The sequence below is a fragment of the Eriocheir sinensis genome, chromosome 21, assembly GCF_024679095.1.
Source record: "Eriocheir sinensis breed Jianghai 21 chromosome 21, ASM2467909v1, whole genome shotgun sequence".
NCBI classification, from domain to species: Eukaryota; Metazoa; Arthropoda; class Malacostraca; order Decapoda; family Varunidae; genus Eriocheir; species Eriocheir sinensis.
In genome coordinates this window covers 5,827,435-5,851,659 of record NC_066529.1, presented here as the reverse complement: position 1 = coordinate 5,851,659, position 24,225 = coordinate 5,827,435, and the positions used below count along the sequence as shown (strand labels likewise).

Genomic DNA, 24,225 nt, shown 5'->3' with positions numbered 1-24,225 from the left:
TCTCTAGATTTACCATTTGAGGCTTAAAAAAAATAGCTACTCACATTTCTATCCATTAGGAAGGGCGAGGTAGAAGGAAGCGTCGAAAGCTGGGAGGCCATGCATATAAAAACAATTCCACTCTAGATTTACCATTTGAGGATAAAAATAGGCTACTCATATTTCTATCTATTGGGAAAGGCGAGGAAGAAGGAGATAAATGCACGGGATAAAGAACTGACAGAGGCATCCATATAAAAATCCAAACATTTCACTCTTCTAGATATACCATTTGAGGACTAAAAACAACCACTCATATTTCTAACTACCCGGAAAGGCTAGAAGGAGGGAGAGGAACACAGACAGGAGGGAGAGAGAGAGGGAGGGAGAGGGTGAGCCTGGGTGGAGGTGGACTGGTGGAGGAGGTGAGGCACAGAGTGGAGGTGGAGGAGGCGGTGATGGCGGCGGCGGTTCTGCGGTGGTGGTGGTGTTGGTGGTGCCCCCTCAGCATGACACCCACCACGCACACCAGACTTAATCGAGGCATCTGAAGGCGTGGCGAGGCGTGAGGCATGTGGGCGTGCGGAGGCGGGCTGGAGGTGGGCGTGGGCGTGGAGGTGGGCGTGCAGGACTCCATCTCGCGGGCTCTGGAGACCTGCCAGAACCTCAACCAGTTCATCGCGTCCCAGGCAGAGCACTTGGAGAGGCTGAGGTCCCAGTGTGCCACCTCCGCCCAGCTCACCCAGCAGGAGATCCGCACCCTTGAGGTATAGGACTTCCCCGTAGGACTCCCCCGTAGGACACCCCCTCCCCCTCCTCTCGTGTCCTTGTCCTTCTCCTTTTATCCATATTCCCATGTGGTTCTTGTTATTTTGTTCCTTTATTAGTCATTATTCCTTCCTTATCTGCACACTTGAGGTATAGGACTCGTAGGACCTCCCCCCCTTCCTCCCCTTCCCTCCCCCTCCCCTCTCCTCTCTCGTGTCCTTGTCCCTCTCCTTTTATCCTTATTTCCATGTGGTGGTTGTGTTGTTTTGTGCATTTGTTAGTTATTGTTTGCATATCTTTCCTATTTCCTTATTCCTCCTCTTCCTCTTATGTTCTTATGTTCTTATGTTCTCCTCCTCCCTCCCCCCCCCCCACACACTCCTCTCGTGTCCTTGTCCCTGTCCTCCTTTTTTCCTTGTGGTTGTGTTATTTTGTATATTTCTTCTTCTTTGCATATCTTTCCTATTTCTTTATTCCTCCTCTTCCTCCTCCTCCTCCTCCTCCCTTATCTCTCCATCCTCTCTCGTGTCCTTGTCCCTTTCCTCTTTTTTTCCTTATTTCCATGTGGTTGTTGTGTTATTTTGTACAGTTATGAGTCATTATTTGTCATCCTTTACAGCTTGCTTGCATGTCTTTCCTATTTCCATCTTCCTCCTCCTCCCTTTCTTATCTTCATCTAGGGATGCTATTTTGCATCTAGTTGTTGTGTTGTTTGTGTATCTCACCACTATTAGTCATTATTAGCCTTCCATTACAGCATCCATGCATAATCTTTCCTTCTTATCTCCGTCTAGGGACACTTTTGTATGTGATTATTGTGTTATTTGTGTGTTTTATCCCTGTTATATATCATAGTCATCATCATTAGCCTTCCATTACATCTTGTTTGCATATCTTTCCTATTTATTTGCTTAGCCCATGTTCCTGTCCTCCTTCCTCCTTATTTCCATCCAGGGACATTGTTTTTCATCTAATTGTTGTGTTATTAGTGTCTTTCATCCATGTATTAGCTATCATTAGTCATCCATTACTGCTTGCTTGCATATCTTTCCTATTTATTTGGTTGTAATCTGCCCATATCTATCCCTGTCCTGTTGCCTCTATTTTGGGATATCAGTTTGCATTGATTTCCTTTGTCCTGTGGGTTGTCCCCTGCATTAGTCATCCATAGCAGTTTGTATGCATTTGTTTCCTGCTTGCTGAGTCACTGGGTTGTCATCTGCCCCTGTTCTTGTCCTCTTGCCTTCTCCTTGCCTTAGGACACTGGATTTCATTGCCGTGTCATTTTCTCGGTACTGTTTGTTCATTTTTCAGTCTCACGCCTCAGCTTGCATTAATTTCTTTCTTGGTTACTGGGTTGGTCCTGCACAAGTGCCCCTGTTTTTGGTGCCTCCTCTTGTTGCAACTCCAGATTTACACCCATTTGAAAAGAGCAAAGCATTTCACCAATGAATCTGCATCTTTCCATGCTGTGTTTCCTTAAGCGGCTGATGTGTAAATAAGGATAGTCATCTCGCTTGAGGCAAATACTTACTTTGTGCCATACTTTATTTTTCTGATTGCAGTGCAGTAATTAATAGCTTCGGAAAACTAAAGAAACTTCAAACATTGATGTATAAAGTTTACGAGTGCAGTTTAGTTCATTGTATTTCGACAGCTGGGGGTTTGGTCAGGTAAGACGAAGTTAATTTAGTTTTGTTAGATCTATTAACTTTGTTTATGATAAATACATGTGATGCTTTTCGCCCAGCGGCATTGTTGTCAATGGTGGCAGAGGAGGCTATGTTCATCTCCATATTACCCCATTAAACTAACAAACCCACTTGAACTTAGCCTCTAAAATAGTAACCTATTGATACTAAGAATAGTATCCAAATGGCATTAAAGGAGGAACCTATTGCTGCTTAATTGTATAGTTCTTTAAGCCTCAGAACCTAGTAATTTGCCACCAAAATGATTATCGAAGTGATGATTAGCAGTTGATAATACATATAAAATAATTATTGTATACCACCTGAGTGAGGTAGGTAGTTCTGTCAAATGTATTTTGCCGAGTTTGATAATTCATATACGTCACTCCCTCTGGTGTTCATGTGCTTTGGTCTTTTGTATTCTTGACTTCAGATAAAGGGTAAAAGTAAAGTTGGGAGCATATGTTATTAGCTTTGCATGATTGTGGGACTCTTGAGCCTGTGTTGGGTGAGAACTCATCAATCTGGGACACAGAGTCATTGAAACATCTGAGTTACCACAGTTTCATTTCCCCAGGTTTCCCGAAAGGAAGGATAAACAACTAAGTGGGCTTTGCGCCGACAGCCCAGGTTGGGATTCAAACCCAGGCCCACAGATGTGTAGTTGGGCATGCTAACCACTGCATCACGGACACTTGAAAGAGATAAATATAAAAGTTAGATTTAACAGCGTGATGACGTGAATATATGAAGACTACAGTTTTATTACACATTTTTTTTTTATTGTGGGTTTGGTAAAAAAAGTGGTGTTGCAGCTTTCCCACTGACACTTTGCAAACACTGCTCCCCTCCACTTGTGAATTTTCATCCAAAATGAGTGTTCTGTGTATTTTTTATTGGATGATTTCAATATTCTGCTTTTCTTTTCCCTGTATTAATGTCTTCACCAGATTCTGTATCTTATCATGGTATTAGCAACCTTCATCACTGAATCTCTAGCTCAGCTGTCAGATTTTTTTTTTTCTGATTTGAAATATCATACTGCTTCTGGGATTTTACTTGCTGTCTTTTGAATTTTTAGAACGCACTTTGATTTTAATTAATTGGTTAGAGAGTTAAAAAAAATAAGCCTAAGAAGGAATATTAAAGCTAAAAAAATATTTAAATCTTGTTTCCAGTATATTCAGTACTATAGATTTTTTTAATATTATTTTATGAGCTTGGTATCATAAATGCATTTTAAGAAAAATGAGAAGGGGATTAAGGCACTCGTCAAGCTGTCAGGGAAATTGCTGCTGTGCTGAGCCACTGATTAGATACCAAAGTGGGTCAGGGAAGAAAAGTGTACAAGGCAAAACAGAGTGGAAAACCTCACCCATTTTAATAACACTGATTTTCTTTAATCCACAGTGAGATTAAAGATAACATTTTTTTAATTTTTCATTGATTTGTATACGTATTAGTCTTTGAGTGAGGGTGTAGCATTTTTAAAACTGCATATACCTTATGAGAATAACTGAATAATATCCTCTATGCGTACCATAACAGTATTTATTTTATGTTGTTATATTAGATCTCTTTAGGGTTCAAAACTAAGAATAAATTATTTTGTCAGTTATGAAAAAAAAATATAGCCGTAACACTACACAACCCTGCCCGTATGGGAGACAAGGTGATTGATGTTTTTGTGTTTTCACCATTATTAGTTTTATTTGTTTTTGCTCATATTTTGATTGGATAAGATAGAAGATGCCTTTGTGGAATTGATTATACACAGGTTATTCGTGAATGTATTGGGGAAAGTTAAAATTCCTACCAATCGTATGGCATCAGTTTAAACAAATGCTACAGGGGGGCGTGCCAGTGCTGCTGCCTTCTCACTCCTCAGCCCATGGTTATGCTAGACAATCACCAGTGTTGCTGTTATGTTAATTGTCCTCATTACATGTTTTCCATGTAGTTCAGCCACATAAAAAAATCATTAATAGAAAGGATACATAGTGTCCAAGAGAAGCAGAGAAGTATTGACACTAACAGAAAAAAATGATATAGGGCAACTTTAGGAGCAATATGAGCATAAAAGGTTTTTGCCACTTATGGGGATCAGGATCATAACCCTCAAGAAAAATATGGGAGTACTGTAATTTTAATGGTGACTAGAGTTTATCTATGTAGAAATGAATCACCTTCACTTAACGTGTCACAGTTAATTGAATCCTCTTTTCTGATGTGCAGGGAAAGCTAGTAAAGCTATTCAGCCAACAGCTGGTGATCAAAAGACGCTTGCCTGTGGGAGTGGTCCTGCCCTTGGAACTCCAGCTATACCCCTCCCTCAAGCAGTGGCTTCAGGTGGTTGGCCTCTGTAAGGACTCTATACATGTAAGTCATGTTACTAATTCTTGCAGTGTCAAGGATCATTGCAGTTACATTTACATTCACTTAGAATGGCTTGGTTATAGGAGTGAGAAGTGGACTCATCTTGAAATCAGTGTTGCATATAATGAGAAAAAAATAAACAAACGGACAGTGGGCAAGTAACTACTTCATTAACCTTAAATATGCATGACTATAATAAGGCATAGATAAATATACAGCCCAAGGTCTAGGGGTTAGGAATGCCTATCTCTGTCACATGGTGTGTCGTAAGAGGTATCTCAGGGATGCGTGGCCTCCCTATCACAGGAAGTTGAGGTTGGGAAGTGTCCGCCTCTACTGATTTGGTTAAAGCAACTTGAATTGGTCATAGTATAATATTTTTTTTTTGGTCATATATACAATCAACTGTGCCTCTCCATGATGGTGAATGAAAACTTAATTTGTCATTTACTACAGTGATAGTGTATTTTTTTCAGTATAACCACCATTTCATTATATATCTTTTGTATGCAGGGTTTATGTCAGAGAATTCCAACATTAGAAGGACTTCTAGAAAAACGAGAAAATGAGCTTCGAAATATTCTCAACGATTATGGAGCAGACCGGAGTGAGGCTCACAAGCTTGCTCGAGCCATGCACAACCTTAAGCGCTACACAGGCAAGTCAACAGTAATTTTTTTCCTTGGGGTGTAGGAGACTGTGATTATTGCCCAAGGGAAGTGTGCTGTTTGTTCCTCTAAATTATCTCCTTTGAAATTTGCATCAATGACTCCTTCAAGGGGAATATCAGGTTACTTCAGGAGCTAAATCTACTTTTGGTTATTGAAAGAGAGAGAGAGAGAGAGAGAGAGAGAGAGAGAGAGAGAGAGAGAGAGAGAGAGAGAGAGAGAGAGAGAGAGATTAGATATAGATAGATAGATAGATAGATAGATAGACAGATAGATAGATAGATAGCCAGATAGGTATGTGGATATAAATAGATAGATAGATAGGTATAGACATATAGATAGATAGATAGTACAGTAGGTATAGACATAGATAAATAGATAGTACAGTATTATAAAAAACCTTTCAACTTGGTGGAAATTGTAGCGGTGTTGAATGCAGTTTGACAATGGAGCTATTTGACCTTTGTTTCAACAGAGATCCAGATGCAAGGTCAGGGAGGGGAAAGGGGCAACTCAGATCTGCCCCTCTACTGGGACTCATGGGAACGCTCCTGTCCACCGTCCCCTCGGCTGAGCCACAGGGCCCAGCGGGAGGGACGGTCCTCTGTATCCTCCTCTGATGGTGATGGAGGGAGTGTGGCCAGCAGCAGCACCAGTGGAGGGGCTTGGAGTGGGGATGGGAGCAGGACAGGCGGCAGGGGTGCACCCATCAGCCAGCGCAGCAGTGATGACTCCTCCACCCCTTCCTCTCCTCCTCCAACCTACTGTTCTGTCGCTCCTTCAAGCCCAGGTGGTCCGTTTCATGCCATCTCCAACCTCGCCTTGTCAGGAAGTGGCTCACCATTCTTTGAGAAGCGATCCACACCTCCACCAACGCCCAATATTCCCAAAGGCAAATCCTCAGGTATAAATTTTGTTGTTTATTTTGAGTATTTATGTGTTGATCTTGTTTGGCTCCAAATTATTCTCCCAAGGAAGTGCCATTGCTTAAGGGTCTCAAAGTGTACTCCTTTTGCCCAGATGCATTGTGGACCATAGTTTTATTTTGCCAACTTCCCAGTAATTCTTACACTGACATGGTTTTCTGTATCATCATATGGTGCATTCATTTGGTACTATTATTTTGACTCAGGTGACAAGAAGTTTCCAACGACACCTCCTCCTGGCAAGAAATACCAGACCCTGCTGAACCCCACACTCCCGCTTGGCCGGTCCACCTCTCATGAGTCCCAGCTGGCCCCGCGTGCTGAGGGACATGACCACCAGTCCTCAACAGTCATCAGGTGAGTGAATCTTGCCTGCCCTCTGTGATGATAGATGTGCCTGTACAGTAGTCATTTGCTCCTTTTCGCCTCATGATTCACGCAAGCCGATGCTCGTCATAAGTATGTTTATGGTGTGTTGTGTGTTGATGGTTTGTAGTCCAAAGAGTGGTAAAGTTTTCTTTTGTAGTGTGTCTAATGATTAGTCACTAGGTGTAGAATGTTGTTGAACCTTTTAGTTATTCTGTGATGTGTAGATGCAATTAATAATGAAAATAAATCAGTTATTGCATGACCAGTAATCATTATCATCATTGTTTCCCTTTTCTTTTATTTAATTGGGGTTGGGACTTGAAAAAGAAAACAAACAAACATTCAATCAAGGGAGAAATGATTGCTCAGTATCCATTTCCATTTAATTCTGTGATTGTTCTATACATCAGCTCATCTTTTTAGGGTGTCACATCAGTTTCCCATGTATCACTTCTATTCATTATTTTTTCATCTTGTCCTTGTCATGGCAATGTAATTTCCTCATTATTTTTAATGCTTCCTACATTATTTAAATCTTTCACAGTCTGTGTAAGTTATTAGCCTTTTTATTTTATCCTGCTGTTCATATTGCTTTGCACTTGCTCCAACAGTGCTTCTTTACTTGTTCCTTACTGAACTCTTTGTACTGTTTCCTTAAATGCTCTTATCAGCTTAATCATGCATGTCATAATCATGTAATCAGATATAAATACCACCATTCCATTTTCATAGTTTTATGGTACTCACTCTTAATTAGTTATTTTTAAAGAGTGACTAGCTAGTTGAGTAGTTTTAGTGATAATTAGTGTAAATACTTCCATTTCATTTAAATAATATTATTACCTAACTTTCATTAAGTGTTTAAAAAGCTTGCAGAAGCTGCTGCAGAGTTCAGTACATTTAAAATTCATGTGCTTTCATAGATAGCTTGAGATAAACAGTTGTTCAGAATTTAATATCCTGGCAAAAAGTGGAAGATCTTTTAAAATGAAAAGAAGAAGAATGTTTTAAAATATTTTCCCATTTGTTAACTGTAAATGAAGTGCTGCTATAAAGAGGCAAAGATCATCACCCTACCAGTGGCCAACTTTCACCAAGTCTTTTTTACTTTGACTTTCCTGATGAGCCTACATGCTGGTCATTCATTGAATGTGTAATAGAATTCTGGTGAACCCACATTTAGATTATTTGTACCTGAAAGAAGTTGGCCTGGAAAATTGTACATGATGATAAAACCTTTTTGTGAATACATATTTTGTGGGTCTGTGATTGAAAGTGGAAGTCAGTATTGCAACATGCATGCTGTAAGGTGTATAAAGTGACCATCTTATGTCTTGTGAGTACTTAGTTTTAGTTATGTAGTAGCTGAAGGAACTTTGTAGGCAAATGGCTGTGCCTCAATCTTAGATTGTGTTTTGCCCTGTCTTTGTTATGGTGACTGATGTCGCCTCCTGCCTGCCTTGCTGTGTGCGACACCCCTGCTCTGCAACATGCCTGCTGCACCCATCTCTGCGATACAAACCCTCTTCATCTTGGATCCAATGTGATGTTCTTTCTTTATTTTGAATGGGTCCTTTCATGGTGCACCAACATATGTAAAACATTGATGGATTAATTTATTTTCTGTTTATTCAATATGCTTATGATATTTGACACAAATACATTGATTGGCTTTACCCACTAAAGTAATTTCTTGCTGAGACGAAAGTTGAACAATTTTTGGCTGGGTGGCAGCATGGAACATCTTGGAGCTCGACGAACACGGTTGCACTCTGAGTCTGAGACTTCAGGAGTAGTAGATGGCCAAGGCAAGCGAACAGACAGTGGGCGAAGCAGAACAGATGTGCGAGAGATGAGAACAGCACAAAATTCCCCTGCCCCTTCCACCCTTGCCAGTCCCATCAAATCCCCAAACTATACAGACCACACTGAAGAAGAGAACTACACAAGCAGTAGTAAGTATTGTTATACTAGACTTCTGTGTATCCACTTATGTAACTAAATTTACATATTATTGCTCTGTTCATATTTAATTCATAGTGCAGTTGTTATCTTGTTTACAAGTATTGCAAATGTTAATTGTTGATTTTTTTTTATTTAAAAATTGGAATTTTTGTTATTTCATAGAGATCAAAATTACAGCTTTGTTACAAGATTTTGGTGAAGGCTAATGATTATTCACTATCTACTTAGTACAACTAAAGACTTTGGAGAAGTACTAAGAGTGTAAACTATTAAAATTAGAAGAGCTTAAAAGAAATAAGGTTGACTTATGAAAGGAATTAGTTTAAGAACAAATTTAAAGTTTTAGGACTTGTTCAAATTTAAAGAAAACTTCATTACAGTAAATCTTGATTAAAATTGGTCAAAAGTATTGGTTGTCTTATATTGGTGTTAGATTACTATGAAACATACAGCAGAAATCAATATATGATTATCGTGTACTGGGGGAGGGTGTGTTCATATTATCTCCATATCTCCGACTCCCTGTTTTCTCACAGGAACTTCCCTCAAGGAGTAGCCATGGAAGAAGTGTCTACAACTTTCCCTGTTTTGGTTTCTTCTCTCAGCACACTCAATCTGTCACTTACCAACTTGCTTTCTCCAACATTTGTTTACTCTATTTATTCACTTTACTCCATAGTGTCTGAGATGTCCTACTTGTAGCTGAAGAGCAGATTAAACTGGAAAAAAGGGCCTCTCTGAAGTCACCATATACCTGTCTGAAATCGTTGCAGTGCATGGGGTGACTTCAGACATATTTTAGCTGCTATTGATTAAAGATTGTACATGCAAATATCACTTTCTTTTGGCAGATGTAATGGTGCAATAAGATATAATCATTCAATTAAGAAAAGTCTAGCACATTTTTTATATAAATCACAAAACCTTTGAAATTGTCTAAGTTATCTCGACTTCCAGTATGCAGGACATGGTATGTAGGTCAGAGAAACTGATGCAGGGGTTAGTCTCTGATGAAATGTGTTGGGTCTCAAGTTTTCTCTAACAGTGTTATCTGTTATTTTGCATTTCAGGTTCCCTCATTGTCCCCAAGTCTCCTCGCACCCCAACGCTGCCAGGATCCATGGTCCACAATGTTCAGCATCGCTTCAGTAAAACTCTCAAACCTGCAATCTGTGGATATTGTAACCATAAGTTCACCATACTCAGTGGTAAGACATGAAGCATAGTGTAATGCATGAAAAATAAGATTTTTTTATTATGTATTTATATTTTCTTAACTTTGGTTTTGTTACTTTAGATGTATTATTTATAGCCATTGATGACAAGATTACAGCTATATAGTACAGATTAAGACAAGGTTTTGCCCCCATTAGAAAAGTAATATAACATTCAGCACAGTTTTGTACTTACTCTTGCTTTGTTTTTAGGTTTGAAGTGTAAAGAGTGCAGCTTTAAATGTCATCGAGAATGCGAACCCAAAGTGCCACCTTCTTGTGGGTTACCTCCTGGATACCTGGAATTATTTACAGAAGTGAGTATTACCTTCATTTCCACATTTGTTGTAGGAGAAAACATGGTAACATGCAAAGTTGCGAACGTGGAGTAATTGAAACAGACATGCAGTGTTTTGGAGTGGTTGTAACAAAGTAATGAAGGTAAAGTTAGGGGGTACATGACAAAGCTGCATGTTGCCTCTGTGCTCATCTCTGTCACAGTGGCCCTTGACCCTGTGGCAGGCAGTAACTCTGTACCCTGGGACATGGGATCAGTGGGACATTTGGGTTACCACAGTTTACCTTGCCCAAGTTTTCCCATTTATCAACTAGCTGGAAAGGGAGGTTGATTAGATGGGTGGGTGTCACTCTGACTACTGATATTGAATATTTTTATCATGATTACTTCAAAGTCACTCCTTGTCAATTTTTCCTACCATCACTGAATTACAGCACCTCTGTGGAGCAGTGGTCAGTGGGCCTAGCTAGGAATCTATGAGACTGGGATCGAATTCTGGCTTTGCTGTGAAGTACTGTTTCGCCATATATCTTTAATTTTATCCTGATTATTGTGAAACATGCATCTAGCTCACAACATATTTGCAGACAATCATGAAGGTTAGCATGGATGGTGGAGTGAGGCCGCCAGGGCGGGGCGGAATCTCGCACTTCAATGATGTGTTTCCTGCATCCCTCCGAGGCAGCCCCATGTCCCACTCACATCCGTCCATCAACATACCATCCCTGCAGGTGAGGCTTCAAGTATTTTTTTTCTTCTTTATATACAGGAGACAAGTCAAGGAAAAGAATACATGCTGCTCCAACAAAGAGGTCAGAGAGATACCAAAAGAATGATCATTTAGTTGGATAGGTGTCATGATACTTCCCTCTTGAAAAAGTTCAATTCATAGAAAAGAGGAAATACAGAGCTGAGGAGGCTGTTCCAGAGTGTACTAATGAAAAGGATGAAAGAATGAAGATACTGCTATACTTCTGCATCATGAAATTGGTCTACTTGAGGATGAGCTGGAGCTTTAAAAAAGTTGTGGGTAGCGAGGCTGTGGAGCATTATGTATGTGAAAAGATGATGATGTATTCATGTTAGTTCAGAAGTCTTTAAGTTGTTGATCAATGAACTCCTCTGAAGACAGTTGTGTTGCAGGGCCCAGACTCCAGTTCGAACACCTCCAGTTGCAACTCCTCCACTCCTTCCAGCCCAGCTCCTCTGATCTCTGTCTCTCCAGCCCAACAACAAGCATTCCATTTTCCAGGTGAATGAATTTGGATACTTTATTAGTTTTTTGCTCAAACACTGTGGCAAGTAGGCTTTGAAAGCACCATGTGCAGATAACAAAGTGGAAGTGATGAAGTTAATGATGCACACTTCATTTTCTGGTTCTGATTCAGATAGTTCATAGTTTGTTGTCACAGTGTATGTATTAGGATAATTCATCAAGATTTACTTCATCTTTTGATACAAAAGTATTGGAATTGTTTGTTACTAAGCCATAGTAAAGAGATTAGCATTACATAAGTCCACATAACCTTCGTAGCCCTTATTTGTCAGCAACACGGATAGTTGGATGCTGTCACATGTTCATGCTTAATACATTATGAGCTTAATTTCACGCTGTCTTTCGTCGGATTTAACTGTGGTCCATTGATTTTTGGTGTGACGGGTGTTTGAGATACCATGCTAGAGGGTGTGTTAAGTAGGTAATATTTAGATGAACCTTGGCCAGTCAGTAGTAAATAGTATAGCATTAGTGCCATACATTTAGCATCATCAGGCTTGAGTCTGACAAATGTTTTCTTAGCTACCCGGGGATTCCACTTCCCAGGTAGGTGGACAGGTGGGTATCTCCCAGGTGTCATCCAGCACCTATTTGTTTTCTTCATCATATCTGTGGCTGCATGGTGACATTCAAGTTAGAATTACAGCAGAAGTCCTTTATTTAGATGAGCATGAAAATTAGGCTAGACCAGTTATAAGGTAAAATGCTTTCCCGATTAAAAATATAAATATTTTGTAGTGTACCAAGGCTATCATAGCTGGCAGGTTATCTTTTTTTACTTGAATGATGTATTTACTTTGATTTCCAAGTTTTCTGAGAAAGTTATGGAATCTTTAGTAGTCATAAATCAGAAATGTGGGTTCTTAAACAAAAATTTTCAGCATTGTTCATATTTTCTGAACTTGTGATCCACATTGTCATTGCTAAGTTGAATTTTATTTCTGTATGTTTGAAATTTGCAGGATATTTTAATACCTGCATGAAATCAGTAAATTGCTTGTATGTATTAGTTTTCAGCTTAGTATTTGAATTTTTATGCATACACTTATGTATGTTGAGTCTTGTCATAATGCACAATTTTATGATACTTATTGACATGATATTGATTAATATATAAACTACTTTTTTTTAACAATAATATTTTCATGGCAGATGTGAGTGAGGATCCCGGGGATATCCCACAGGAGATGAGACCCTTGGCACTTATCTCCAACAGGACACTCAGTAAGGCACCCTTATCAGCCTCCACACAGAGTGACATAATAGATACCCGGCAATCCCATGATTCAGACCGCACTGTGTCGCAAACTTCAGGGTGAGTCATCATGCCCACATTAATAGGCAGTCCTTGGATCAAAGCATTAATGTCTTTTGAATGTATTACCATAAGTCCCTCGATTCAATGGATAAGATACCTTGATTCATTGGATTTTGGACATTAGTTCAGTAGAATCACTAGAATGATTGCATATCACTGAAAGCCTGATTTCACTTACCTCTGCATCATATTCATAAGAAGGTGAGAAGACATTTGGGCTGCCAGGTTCACAGTAGAATGGACTTGTTTAAGAAGAAATAAACCATGGCAAACAATGGATTCTTATTTGTTACATTTTCATACAAAATTTTGTGAATTATTTTAAATAAATACATTACCTCAAAGACCTTTTAATATAGCAAATGAGAGGCATTAGTTTTCCAACTCCTTCACACTGAGGGACTGAATACAGTGTGGCCTCCACCAAAATTCAGCTTAAAATGACTCCCCATTGAGACATGGAGATGGGACCCTTGAAATTAGCTCATTTCCTGTACATCACAACTAGGTAAGGAAAATATGCAGTGACGATCTGTATATTAAATAATATAATTGAATTACACCAGGTCTGGCAGCACTGGGACTGATGACTCTGAGCGCACCATTGGTGTTCGTGTGGACTCTCAGGACTCCACGGTGTCCGACGGGGAAAACGCAGACTCACGCTGCACCAGACAGAACAGTGTGACCAGTGTCTCTCAGTGGGACATTCCCTATGATGAACTGGACCGTGGAGAGATCATAGGCAGAGGACGGTTTGGCATTGTCTACTCTGGCAATTGGCATGGACATGTAGCCATCAAGGAATTGCGAATGGACTACGTCAATGATGAAAAGACTCTTGAGGCCTTCAAGGCTGAAGTGAGTAGTAATGGCTTCATTGTCTTGCCTTGTTTAGACTATGCTTTGATGTTTTATTGTTATAACACATTGTTTTTCCAGCACAAAATTGTCTCCAGAGAAGATAGTGTTAAAGGTCTGCCTCTGAGGAAAAGTGTAGCTTGTAGGTCACTGAAACATTACTTTTTGCAGGTGAGCACATTCCGTAAAACACGCCATGAGAATTTGGTGTTGTTCATGGGGGCGTGCATGAAGCCCCCACGGCTGGCCATCGTCACCAGCCTGTGCAAGGGCCGGACGCTCTACACGCACATTCATGTACAGAAGGACAAGTTCAACATGTCCAAGACTATTATGATTGCCCAGCAAATCTCCCAGGTAACAACTCTTAATACATTGAAATAATGCTAAGGGAATTTCAGTACCCCTTTCCAATAGATTTTTCATAGAGCTTCTTCCATGGTGCCATCAACCTCATGTATGTTTTTTATGATACAAGGAATAAAGAGATCATTCCAGATGTAGAATTGCTGCATAAAACAATATTTCCAAGGAGAAATGTTTGTATAGAGTAGAAATGAATGGTTCAGCAATATATATGGATTTAGACTTAAGGAATGTATTTCTGTAAACCATTATTGTAGCTCAGTAACTATCAGTCATATGATGGAACTCTTCACTTTACAGGGAATGGGCTACCTTCACGCTCGTGGAATAGTTCATAAGGATCTCAAAAGTAAGAATATATTCCTGGAGAGTGGTAAAGTTGTCATCACAGACTTTGGATTGTTCAATGTGACCAGGCTTTGCCACGATACCAGGTAAGTAACAGGATATATTCTGAACATTTTATGTAATATCAAATCACTGAGATGCTACTAATGGAATGATTGGTGTAAGTTTTGAATTTTTTTTTTTATTATTAAATTGATTTATTGATTTTAGGCGAGGCAACTGGCTTAGCATTCCACCTGGCTGGCTTTGCTACCTTTCTCCTGAAGTCATGAGAAGCCTCCGGGTGGTACAGAGGCAGGACGACACTCTGCCCTTCACCACCTACTCTGATGTCTACTGTTTTGGGTAAGTTTTTGTAAAGAGCTTGAAATAATCATTATTGTAAGGGACACAGATTTGTCTGCAGCAGCTCATATGACTAATCAATTATTTTTTTCATCAACAACTTCTCTTTAATGTGATCTAATTCTTTTTAGATTAAAAGATGTGAGTTAAGGTCTCATTTATCCACAGGACGGTGTGGTATGAGCTACTGTGTGGAGAATGGCCACATAAAGGGCTGCCCCCAGAGGCCATCATCTGGCAAGTGGGTCGTGGCATGAAGCCTTCCCTGGCCAACCTGCAAGCTTCACGTGATGTTAAGGTACGTACAAGAACTTTGGGCCGACCATTTGAGTTTCTCTTTATGTACAAGGTTCATAACATAGTGCTCCTCTTCTGTCTGTTTCTGCTGGCTGTACAGTGTTCCTCTTCTGTCTGTTTCTGCTGGCTGTACAGTGCTCCTCTTCTGTCTGTTTCTGCTGGCTGTACAGTGCTCCTCTTCTATATCTGTTTCTGCTGGCTGTACAGTGCTCCTCTTCTGTCTGTTTCTGCTGGCTGTACAGTGCTCCTCTTCTGTCTGTTTCTGCTGGCTGTACAGTGCTCCTCTTCTGTCTGTTTCTGCTGGCTGTACAGTGGAGACCAAAGAAAAGAATACCCATTGGCACATCATCAGCATCATCATCATTTATTACTAATCCACTGCTAGACAAAGGCCTTTTCCAATGTTCTGCACTTGTCTGTCTGATGTTAGTGTACTCCGTGCTCTGGTATCTTCTCTAATTTCATCTCTTCACCAGGTTCATTTGCCCTAATGTCATGTCTCCTAATTGCCACTGTTACTATGAATGTTCATCTGCTATTAGTTCTATTCATGATATGACCACCTCAAGTACAGTTCTCATTTTTAATTGTCATTGGGATATTTTTAATCTTTGTCTGTTTCCTAATCCATGAAAAACACTTCCTTTTTTCCATGTTATATCCAACATTATTTTCTTCATGCTTTGTGTGCTTCAGAGATTTTTCTCTATATCTTTTGTGAGGTGGCAATTCAGAAGTAAACAAGTTCTTTCTCTCAACTGTGGAGTACACGAAAGTGAGTCGGAGTGGCTGTCATTGCATGTGGAAGTGAGGGAAGAAGTGACATGGTGTCCATGATTGCTGACAACATCGGAAAGAACAATGTCATGTGTTATGGAATTCATATAATTCATTGCTATTATTCTAAAAAGTAACACATTTTTAGCACTATATAGCCTTATTTAATGTATACAGAATATTTAATACACAATTTCAAATAGTAAATAGGTGACGTATGAGACAGTGTGATGCATTGGGGATGATGCAGCAACACTCTGGAGCAGGCCTTACCCAAACAGACTTTATATTTGTGTCTGACTATAACAGATTTTGAACGGAATCATTGTTATGAAAGCTCACATTAGTTACACAAGGATATAAGGAGACTACAAGCTGCCAGATGGCCTATGCATGTCAGCTCCTGGAGATGGTTTATTTATCAAATTCCCTTCCCATCCATATACATCAAACCTCCATGTAAAGCTTTCAGTTGTGTTTGCCTCAACTGCATACCTGCTCAGTTTTCTCCACTCCTGTTTGTGAACATGTTTTTTTCCTTTTTGAACTATAATGTATCCAACTTATTCCTGTTAATGTGTGTTCTCATCAGCTTTTAATAAGTAGTTAATCTTATTTGTCCTTGTTAATCTCCTTACTCCATTTAAAAACCTCAGTTAAATCCCCACACAGTCCATCTCTCCAAAAATTGTAGATGAAATTTTTTAGCCCTCTGTTCAGAGATTCCTAAGTCCTTATATCACTTTAGTCATTGTTCTATGTATTGCCTCTAGGGAACAATATATCCTTTCTGTTATAGGGACACCAAAACTGAACAGCATAATCCAGGTGAGGCCTAACCAGAGCCAAATACAATTTAAGGCTAACTTATGAGCTCAGATTGCTTATGTTTCTTGAAATAGCACCCAAGATTATTTGTGGGGTTTCTGGTGATAATATAGTGATTTCTGGGTCAATGGTCAGAGCTCACATGCACATCCAAATCCCTTTCACAGCTGGGGGGGTCAAGAACTGTGTTATTTAATGTGTAATTACTTTGGGGATTATTTCTTCTCACATTTAGAACATTGCATTTGTTGATGTTGAACTGCATCATACACTTGTTGGTCCACTCATACAGACCATTTAGTTCCTCCTGATGTAACTCAACGTCATTGTCTTAACTGATTTGTCTTCCTTTTTCTGTGTCACCATCAAACTTACTCATGTCACTGGTTAATTAAGTCAGTATGTTTTCATGTCAGTATGGTCAGTTTCATTTAATGAAGTCAGCAATTTTTTTCATAGAACACAACCCAGAACTTTTTCCAATGACATTTCATACATGTAAATAATGATTTACTAAAGAATGCAATTTTGCTTTTGGTTATAGGATATCTTGATGGCCTGTTGGAGCTATCGGCCAGTTGAGCGCCCTGAGTTTTCTCAGATGCAGAACAACTTGAACAAGCTTCCTAAGAAGAGACTCCACCGCTCACCCTCACACCCAATTCACCTTTCAAGATCAGCAGAGAGTGTCTTCTGAGTTGAGGAAGGAGAGCACCTTCAAAAGGGTGAAATACTCATTACTGACTTGAATTTTTTATTGTAATTTATTTTAGGTTTATGTGGGAGTGACCACTGTTTAATATATGCCCATCATGGTTGTGGTATGGTGAAAACATGCATACCCTCTTGTTATTAGAACCTGTTCAAAAATGTCTTAGTTATACATCAGAGATATCAGATAACAGGTATTACTAGGGAATGAGAATAGATGTGTATTTTTTATATTGAAGGAAAAAAAGGCTTGCCATCTAGCAAAGTGATTTTTTTTTTTTTTTTTTTTTTTTTTTTACCTTGAAATGTACAAAGAAATCATAAGCTTGGTTTTGAAAATGCAATAATAACAAAAGCTCCCATGGCAAGATGTGAAGTAAAGGTTATTTTTACTTTTTTGTGTGCCATAACTGGAGAATATTTTGAAAATTAGTTAAAGTATTCATGTCATCTACTCTGAAGTCATTTTATGATGGATTTTTTTCTTAAATGGGCACACAGAAGCTCAGAGACAGAGGAACTAGATCACTAGGTCAGTGCAAACTTCTACTGGTGTTACTAACCTTTGCACATTATACTGACTTAGCATGTCTTATAGTCTGCATAACTCATACCAGCATAAAGCAACAACTGTACTAGTGAAGACAAATCCAACAGTTTCTAGTCAGCCCATGTACACTAGGGAGTTTCCTGCCGTAGATAAAAGGTATATTAGGTATACATATACTACTATTACATCTTGTGAAAACAAATTGTGAACCTAAGAAGAGCTTCTCTGAGGTTATTTATAATATGTGTTGTGAAGTACAGTAGACAGTAGTCAGACTGAGAGAAACCTCATGTGAAGTGTTAGATGGAGAAGAAAGATTAGGAAGGTTTCTGAGAGTACATAGTGATGAAAACTGAATCTCTGCGACTCGATTACTGGTACCCCAGTATTCAAGACATCACAGATTTCTTGTGAAACGTGTCAACTCACAGTAGCTAGTCATCATATATGCTAACCCTGTATGTTTAAATTATGAAGTCAGTTACAACTTGCAAAGGATCTTTTAGAAAAGGATGATTCACATCAGACTAAAATGGGGTACCACAAATTTGCTGTCAGCAGAGGCAACAAGAGGCTAGTCAGACAAGTTACTGATAAAGGTTAAGGAAGTTTGTTTGAGGCCATAAATCAAGCAGCTTTTGTAGAAGCTCACTATCATATGACTTCTTACTGCTGGTGAATATCTCCTACAAGACATCACTCAGTTGGCCTGCTAACAGGTGTTGGGGGCAGCAGTCGTGCCTCCATTGCCTGATTTCTTGGTCACATGTGAGCTCTATTGGCAAGTGAGTTTCAGAATCTTAATTGAGTTGACTGGCAGTTTTGCTCTTCATCCAAACTTCTATTATCACAATATAAAGGAAATTACATGTCATTTGAATTTAATGTAAATGCACAGCACTCTTAAGCAATTTCTGATGCTGTCTTAATTCTTTGTGTTCTATTTCACCACCTCTTAGTGGAAATCCTTATAAAAGTGGTGAAGTTTTGATTAAACTCTTGATAACCATCACAGTAAATTAGCCTCTCTAGGACACTGGAATCTTCATTGCACTCCTTGAAAGTCCAGTTCATATACAACATTGTCCTCGTAAAAATTTGACAGCAGCCTAATCTTGGTGATTTCATCTTTGTTTTTCTTGTTTAGGCATCAGTTTTATTTTCAAATACATAGAACCTAAGTTAGCATGAACAGTTGAGTTTTCACTAAAAAGTTGGAGCTGCCAAGTTTTGTCTGTGCATTGTGTACTCTTGGTCTAAATGTTTTCATTGGCATTACACACTTGCTGCTTGGTGGAAACTGATGAACAGTGTTCTTTCATGGTAGGTACTTATTTAGAAGCTGTTCTGAAGAATTCACTTCACTTTGATTTCATGATGTCCAAAAAATTAATGTTCACTCTTATATTTCGGCTGCACATTTTTCCTCCCTCTCCCATGCTTCCACACCTCTAGATTTACTTTGCCCATTGGTAACTGAAGTCTCACCTAGTGCTTGTTTCCCTCATAGTACATGCCAGTTTTCTTATGTCTCCGTCTTTGTACGTAGTATGAACATCTCTAGTCCCATAACCACAGCCAAGGACCTCCCTTCCCATCTGACTCCCTCTCCTGTGTGTAGGTGACCGTGTGTCATCCTTGTGGCCTCTGTCACTGTTTGTGGTCACAGTCTAAAGGATCATCTTAACCAAACCTAACAGTGTAACAGCAAGCCAGAAATACTATTACTTACACATCTTCTGGATTTACATTTCACAACCGTTGGTTCCTTATCTTGGACAATCTCCCTCATACTACAATTTTTTTTCTTGTATTAGCATATTGTATTACTAAGACTGGTTCATCCCTATTTCTACAGTATTCCCATGTTTCTCTCAGAATTTTGGATCTTACACATTTGCTTTTTTTTTTTTTATATAATAATAATAGGACAATTTTTGCAGATATCTTGACCTTGATTTAGGTGCCAGTGTTTAATTTTTATCTCTTTATTTTCATAAAAAAAAGTACAGAGGACTTCTGGACTCTGATCACAAAACCTGAACTGACACATTTGTCATTTCTTTGGAACTGATCACAATTGTCTGATGTAATTGCTTAGTTACCTTGGACATTAAAACGTTTTACCTGTTTCATTGCATTTACTTGTTTATATATTCATGAGAACATTTGATTCCAAAGGGTCCAGAATATGAACGTCCTTTATTTCCTATATCATAACTACTTATGTGTTGTCCCTTCAAGTCCTTGACCGAGACACGGGTTCCGCAGTAGGTAGTGACATCGCTGCTCTGTGTTCTACATGCCTAGCTTTTTCCTATAGTCGGTGTTTATGTATGTGTGGAATCTGTCTATGGCTTTTTCCCTTCATTGATGAGGGTGTGAGAATAGCAAATTTTCACACCTGAGTCTGGGTTTAAAGTTGAAGACTCTGGATACATGACTAGTTTTGTCTTGCAGCCAGATGTCCGGAACTCTACCAGCCGTGCACTGTAACTGTTCGTGCGTGACTTGTCCCACTGTGTAGATTTTAACAATTCGAGGGCAGTTCTTCCCAGATTGCTGAACCTCACAGGAACTTGGCATCAAATTTCCTCACTTTTTTGAAGCTCGATGGGTCCTTGTGAGTAATCTCCCCCAAAGGTCTCACAAGGACCCACTGACAGCTGGCCTGGAAGTCAAGGCAGACCCACAGTAATCCCCCTACTGTGCTTGGCCTTGCCTCCTGGGCTGTTCACAAATACTCATCACTTTTGTGTGTGTGTGGTGAATAAAATCTTGTTGGGTATGCAAGGTGATATGCATTACTTCTTTTAAGATAAACATGTGTTCAGTCAAATTTGTTACTATTCAGGAGATGTGCAGGAATCACAATAAAAAGGTATAACTATTTTTTGTCAACACTTATGCAAAACTTTTTTATTGTCAAGAGAGATGACTGTACTTTTTTAGTGATGTAATTTGGTATGTACTTACTGACTACATTAGTGATGGTATTGCATGCCTGTCATTCAGATAATGGATGTATGATAGTAGATATATACGTAATTTTATTTTAATAACAATGTATCACTTCATTCTACTTCCTGTCTGTTGCCAAATCACTGTGGGTAGCTTGGCCTGCCTCAGCCTGGCAGCCTTGTGTGCCGGGGGTGAAGCAGGGCAGCAGCCATGCGTGGCCCCCCTGACAGCCTCCCCCCTCTCAGGGGCGCCCCTCATCCCCCTGCTGGTCCAGGCATCACGTCTTGGAGGCCTGCCTATACCCTCATCTTGACTTTGATTTTTGTTATCAATGGTTTTGAAAATGTATCTTTAGATTTATATTTCATTAATATTATGTATAATACTTAATTTATTTGTACATAATGATGTGTCAACCAAATATAGTTTGTATATATATTATGCATTAATACTTAAGTCTTTTTATCATAAAATCTGAATATATATAAATATCCTAAACTTGGTCTTTATGTCGGTAAAAATCAGCAGAAAATAAACAGACCAATTATTTATAGTGGCATACAATGCCTTTTGTCTTTAGATGGATGACCTCATCGCTCCACAAGAACAGCAACAATAACTAAAATAATAAAATTATAAGAACTCTGAAAATCTTTGGGAACTTTATCTAGATGAGGAAATAGCTAAATACAAGTCATAGTGTGAGAATGCATGCAAGTACATTTTTCCTGTACTCTTTACAAATAGCCCCATGTGCATTTTTTTTTTTTTTTCCCTTAGCCTAGTGTGACAGGCTTCCCTGGATCCTGATGGTCATGCAACAGGAAGAAAGGTGAGAGCCTGAAGTAGGCCCAATCTCTGGCATGTTGTATTGGCATTTTAATCCTAATAGGTGGTCTTCTGGACAGCATGTGGGTTCCTCCTGAACGCGGGGCCGTCTTGCTATCCATTCAGCCACCGCCTACCCATGTGCATGGGTATTCTGTGTTCCCTTAGTAGTGTGACAGGCACCTGGAAGCTCAAAGTCATGCAACAGGAAGAAAGGTGAGAGAAAGAAGTAGGCAATCTCTGGGGACCCCCATGTTGTATTGGGACTAAAGAGACGGATTCAGGACTTGGGAGTCATGCAGGTTAAGCAAACATGAGGGAGAGTGGAGTAATGGGGACAATCATGTGGGTCATCACGGCAAGCACTGGTGTTTCCTTGAATGTTTATCTTTACAAAAACCTTATGCATGGCTAGGAATGAGAAGTAGGCTTTTCTGGCCACATGGTAAATTGGGGGTTGATAGTCATTATAGATTGTCATTCGGTCCCTCATAATATCTAGGTAATATATCAAAGGAGATCCCAACAGGAGTGTGTGTGTGTGTGTGTTTGCAGTGTGCACTACGACTGTTTTTGCCGTAAACGTGGCAGAGTAATGGCCCAGCAAAAATAAATGCGTACACAAATGCTAGTTATCTAAAGATTAACAGAAGTTAAATGAAATTATGTATTTGCCGAATGCGAGTCGGCAGGTGGAAAAAAATATTGTAGTTGAGTTTGGGGTAATGTCTGTAGGTGAGCGTGGCATTGGTGCTTCTTTCCGCCCCAATGTCTCGGGCCTGTGGTAACTAACTACTGCCGGGGAGCATACGTCAGAAGGCGCGTCGCTTTACTCGCCCGCCTACTCCACCCCAGACGGTCAACCCATCCCAACAACATACGGGATACTACAGTTTACCTTTCCCAGATACCCTTTTATCGAGCAGTCCAAAGAGGAGGATGACAAGAGTGAGCTGCACGCCTACTGTCCTGCCCGGGATTCGAACCCAGGCCCGCGGATCCGTAGCTCGGCGTGCTAACCACTACACAACGGTGCATAAAAGTTATATTTTAATAAATGAATGGGTCTGGAATATCGTTATGAGGTCAATTGACAAGGCAGCAGAGCGTGCGGTCACCGCGGGGAGCCGAGCGAGTTGAGGCGGCGGCTGCGGCGCGGTGAGGATGCGATGCGGCAGTGAGCGCTGCGGCGTTGTTGTGTGAGGGTGGAGAAGCGTCGCTCGAGTCATCGTCTCTTCCTCACTCCCCCTCCTCTCCCCCGTCCTCACTCCGCTGGATCCTTCTCAGTGCTCAGTCATCTCCGGCGATCCAGACAACAAGAAACAGGAAGATAGAAAAAGTCACCCCACGGAGACAGTTAATTGGTGGCAGTCATCACTGCCCCCCCCCCCCCCGTGACCAATGTGAGGACCAAGGTGAGGACCAGCGCGTGCCAGGACGGGCGAGCGAGGCGGGACGGTCCAGAAGAGGCTCCAGGCGCTTCGGAGTCTCCTGCGGCACGAGGCAGCCACACGGGCCTGCCGCCGCCGCGTTCGTTTACTGCTGTGGCCCCTGAGCTGCCTTGACCGCCGACCGCGCCTTAGTTAGTGCCATCCACCACCCCGCCGCCAGTACCTTAACCCTTAGGCGCCCCTCCCACCCCTTGCTGCCCTCCCCCTCACCCAGCAGGCGGGGCACCTACAGTGTGTGTGGCACCGCGGCCCCATGACTCGTAGTGCCTTGTCCTGGAAGCCCCTTCCGTGAGTGCCGCGCCAGACAGTTCTCAAAAACCTCCGCGTCCGTTCTCTCGGCCTCAGGAACCTCCGCCTTCTGCAGGGTGAGTGTGCTTCTCTCTTCTTGTTTGGGTAATTCTAGATAATTGGACTGCATTCTAAAATTAACTAATCAACCCCACCTACTCTACATCACCCTGCTATATATGGGTTGTATCCGTTTTATATCGTTTTTCGGGGATAACTTCTCAACAAAGCGTCGGACAAGGATAATTTGGCGAAACATGTTTTAGGACTTTCTTTATTTTCGTCAGTAAGATCTATTAACAGGATATAGATATTTAAAGCATTTATAAGACACGAAATGATAAATCCCGACAGTTGAATTGGTTCCTTGCTCGAGGCCAGCAAACTTAGCTCTACAGTGGACGGTGTTGTGGTGGAGTGAAGGTGAAGGATACGAGTCAGGGGTTCGGACAGTCTTAGAACTATGTGGTCCTATCAAACAGAACTACCGTGTCGCGTTTCTGGTGTAGAAAGACGAGGAATATGTGAGTAGGCTATCAGCTGGTTGTGGGAATTCCAATGCCGCGAGTACGGAGCTTCCTCGCGTGAAAGAGGAGGTGCCTGCTTGCTCAGGTCTGGGCGTCAGGTGTGTAAGTAGGTCTTGACGGTTGTGAGAAATTAGAATGCCGTGAATTCAGCAAATCTTGTTATTCTGAGAAACACTACTACATCGTTCTGAGGATAAATGACCCGACTCTCGACTTCTTTCCCTTCCTTCAGTAATATA

General features: G+C 40.5%; 2 protein-coding genes across 4 annotated transcripts in view; both read left to right on the top strand.

The window, feature by feature from the left end:
* Positions 1–380: 380 nt before the first annotated feature.
* On the top strand, positions 381–21,343 carry LOC127001569 (kinase suppressor of Ras 2-like). Of its 3 annotated transcripts, none has more exons than XM_050866322.1 (18): positions 381–746; positions 4,674–4,817; positions 5,328–5,472; positions 5,958–6,386; positions 6,615–6,765; positions 8,464–8,732; positions 9,813–9,950; positions 10,170–10,273; positions 10,842–10,985; positions 11,398–11,506; positions 12,053–12,088; positions 12,683–12,845; positions 13,415–13,709; positions 13,881–14,066; positions 14,376–14,509; positions 14,634–14,768; positions 14,937–15,066; positions 17,215–21,343. In XM_050866322.1, exons 1-18 carry the CDS (start codon positions 552–554, stop codon positions 17,365–17,367), a joined length of 3,060 nt encoding a protein of 1,019 aa, XP_050722279.1. In that variant the 5' UTR covers positions 381–551; the 3' UTR covers positions 17,368–21,343. The 3 variants fall into 3 exon arrangements, with proteins under 3 accessions (XP_050722279.1, XP_050722281.1, XP_050722280.1); XM_050866324.1 differs by having other exon boundaries at positions 382–746; positions 8,512–8,732; XM_050866323.1 differs by lacking the exon at positions 12,053–12,088 and having other exon boundaries at positions 382–746.
* Positions 21,344–22,398: 1,055 nt separating this feature from the next.
* Positions 22,399–24,225, top strand: part of LOC127001567 (uncharacterized) — a 75,695-nt gene continuing 73,868 nt past the window's right edge. Inside the window, exon 1 of the mRNA XM_050866316.1 lies at positions 22,399–23,536. The gene's annotated coding sequence lies outside the window, so the exon portion shown is untranslated. The remainder of the gene's footprint in view (positions 23,537–24,225) is intronic.

Bases quoted from the DNA above. Each gene is read 5' to 3' on its own strand.
- LOC127001569 (XM_050866322.1), top strand. From the start codon at position 552: ATGTGGGCGTGCGGAGGCGGGCTGGAGGTGGGCGTGGGCGTGGAGGTG. The intron at 8,733-9,812 runs GTAAGTATTGTT...TTTGCATTTCAG, and splicing joins AGAGAACTACACAAGCAGTA to GTTCCCTCATTGTCCCCAAG. The intron at 14,769-14,936 runs GTAAGTTTTTGT...ATTTATCCACAG, and splicing joins TCTGATGTCTACTGTTTTGG to GACGGTGTGGTATGAGCTAC.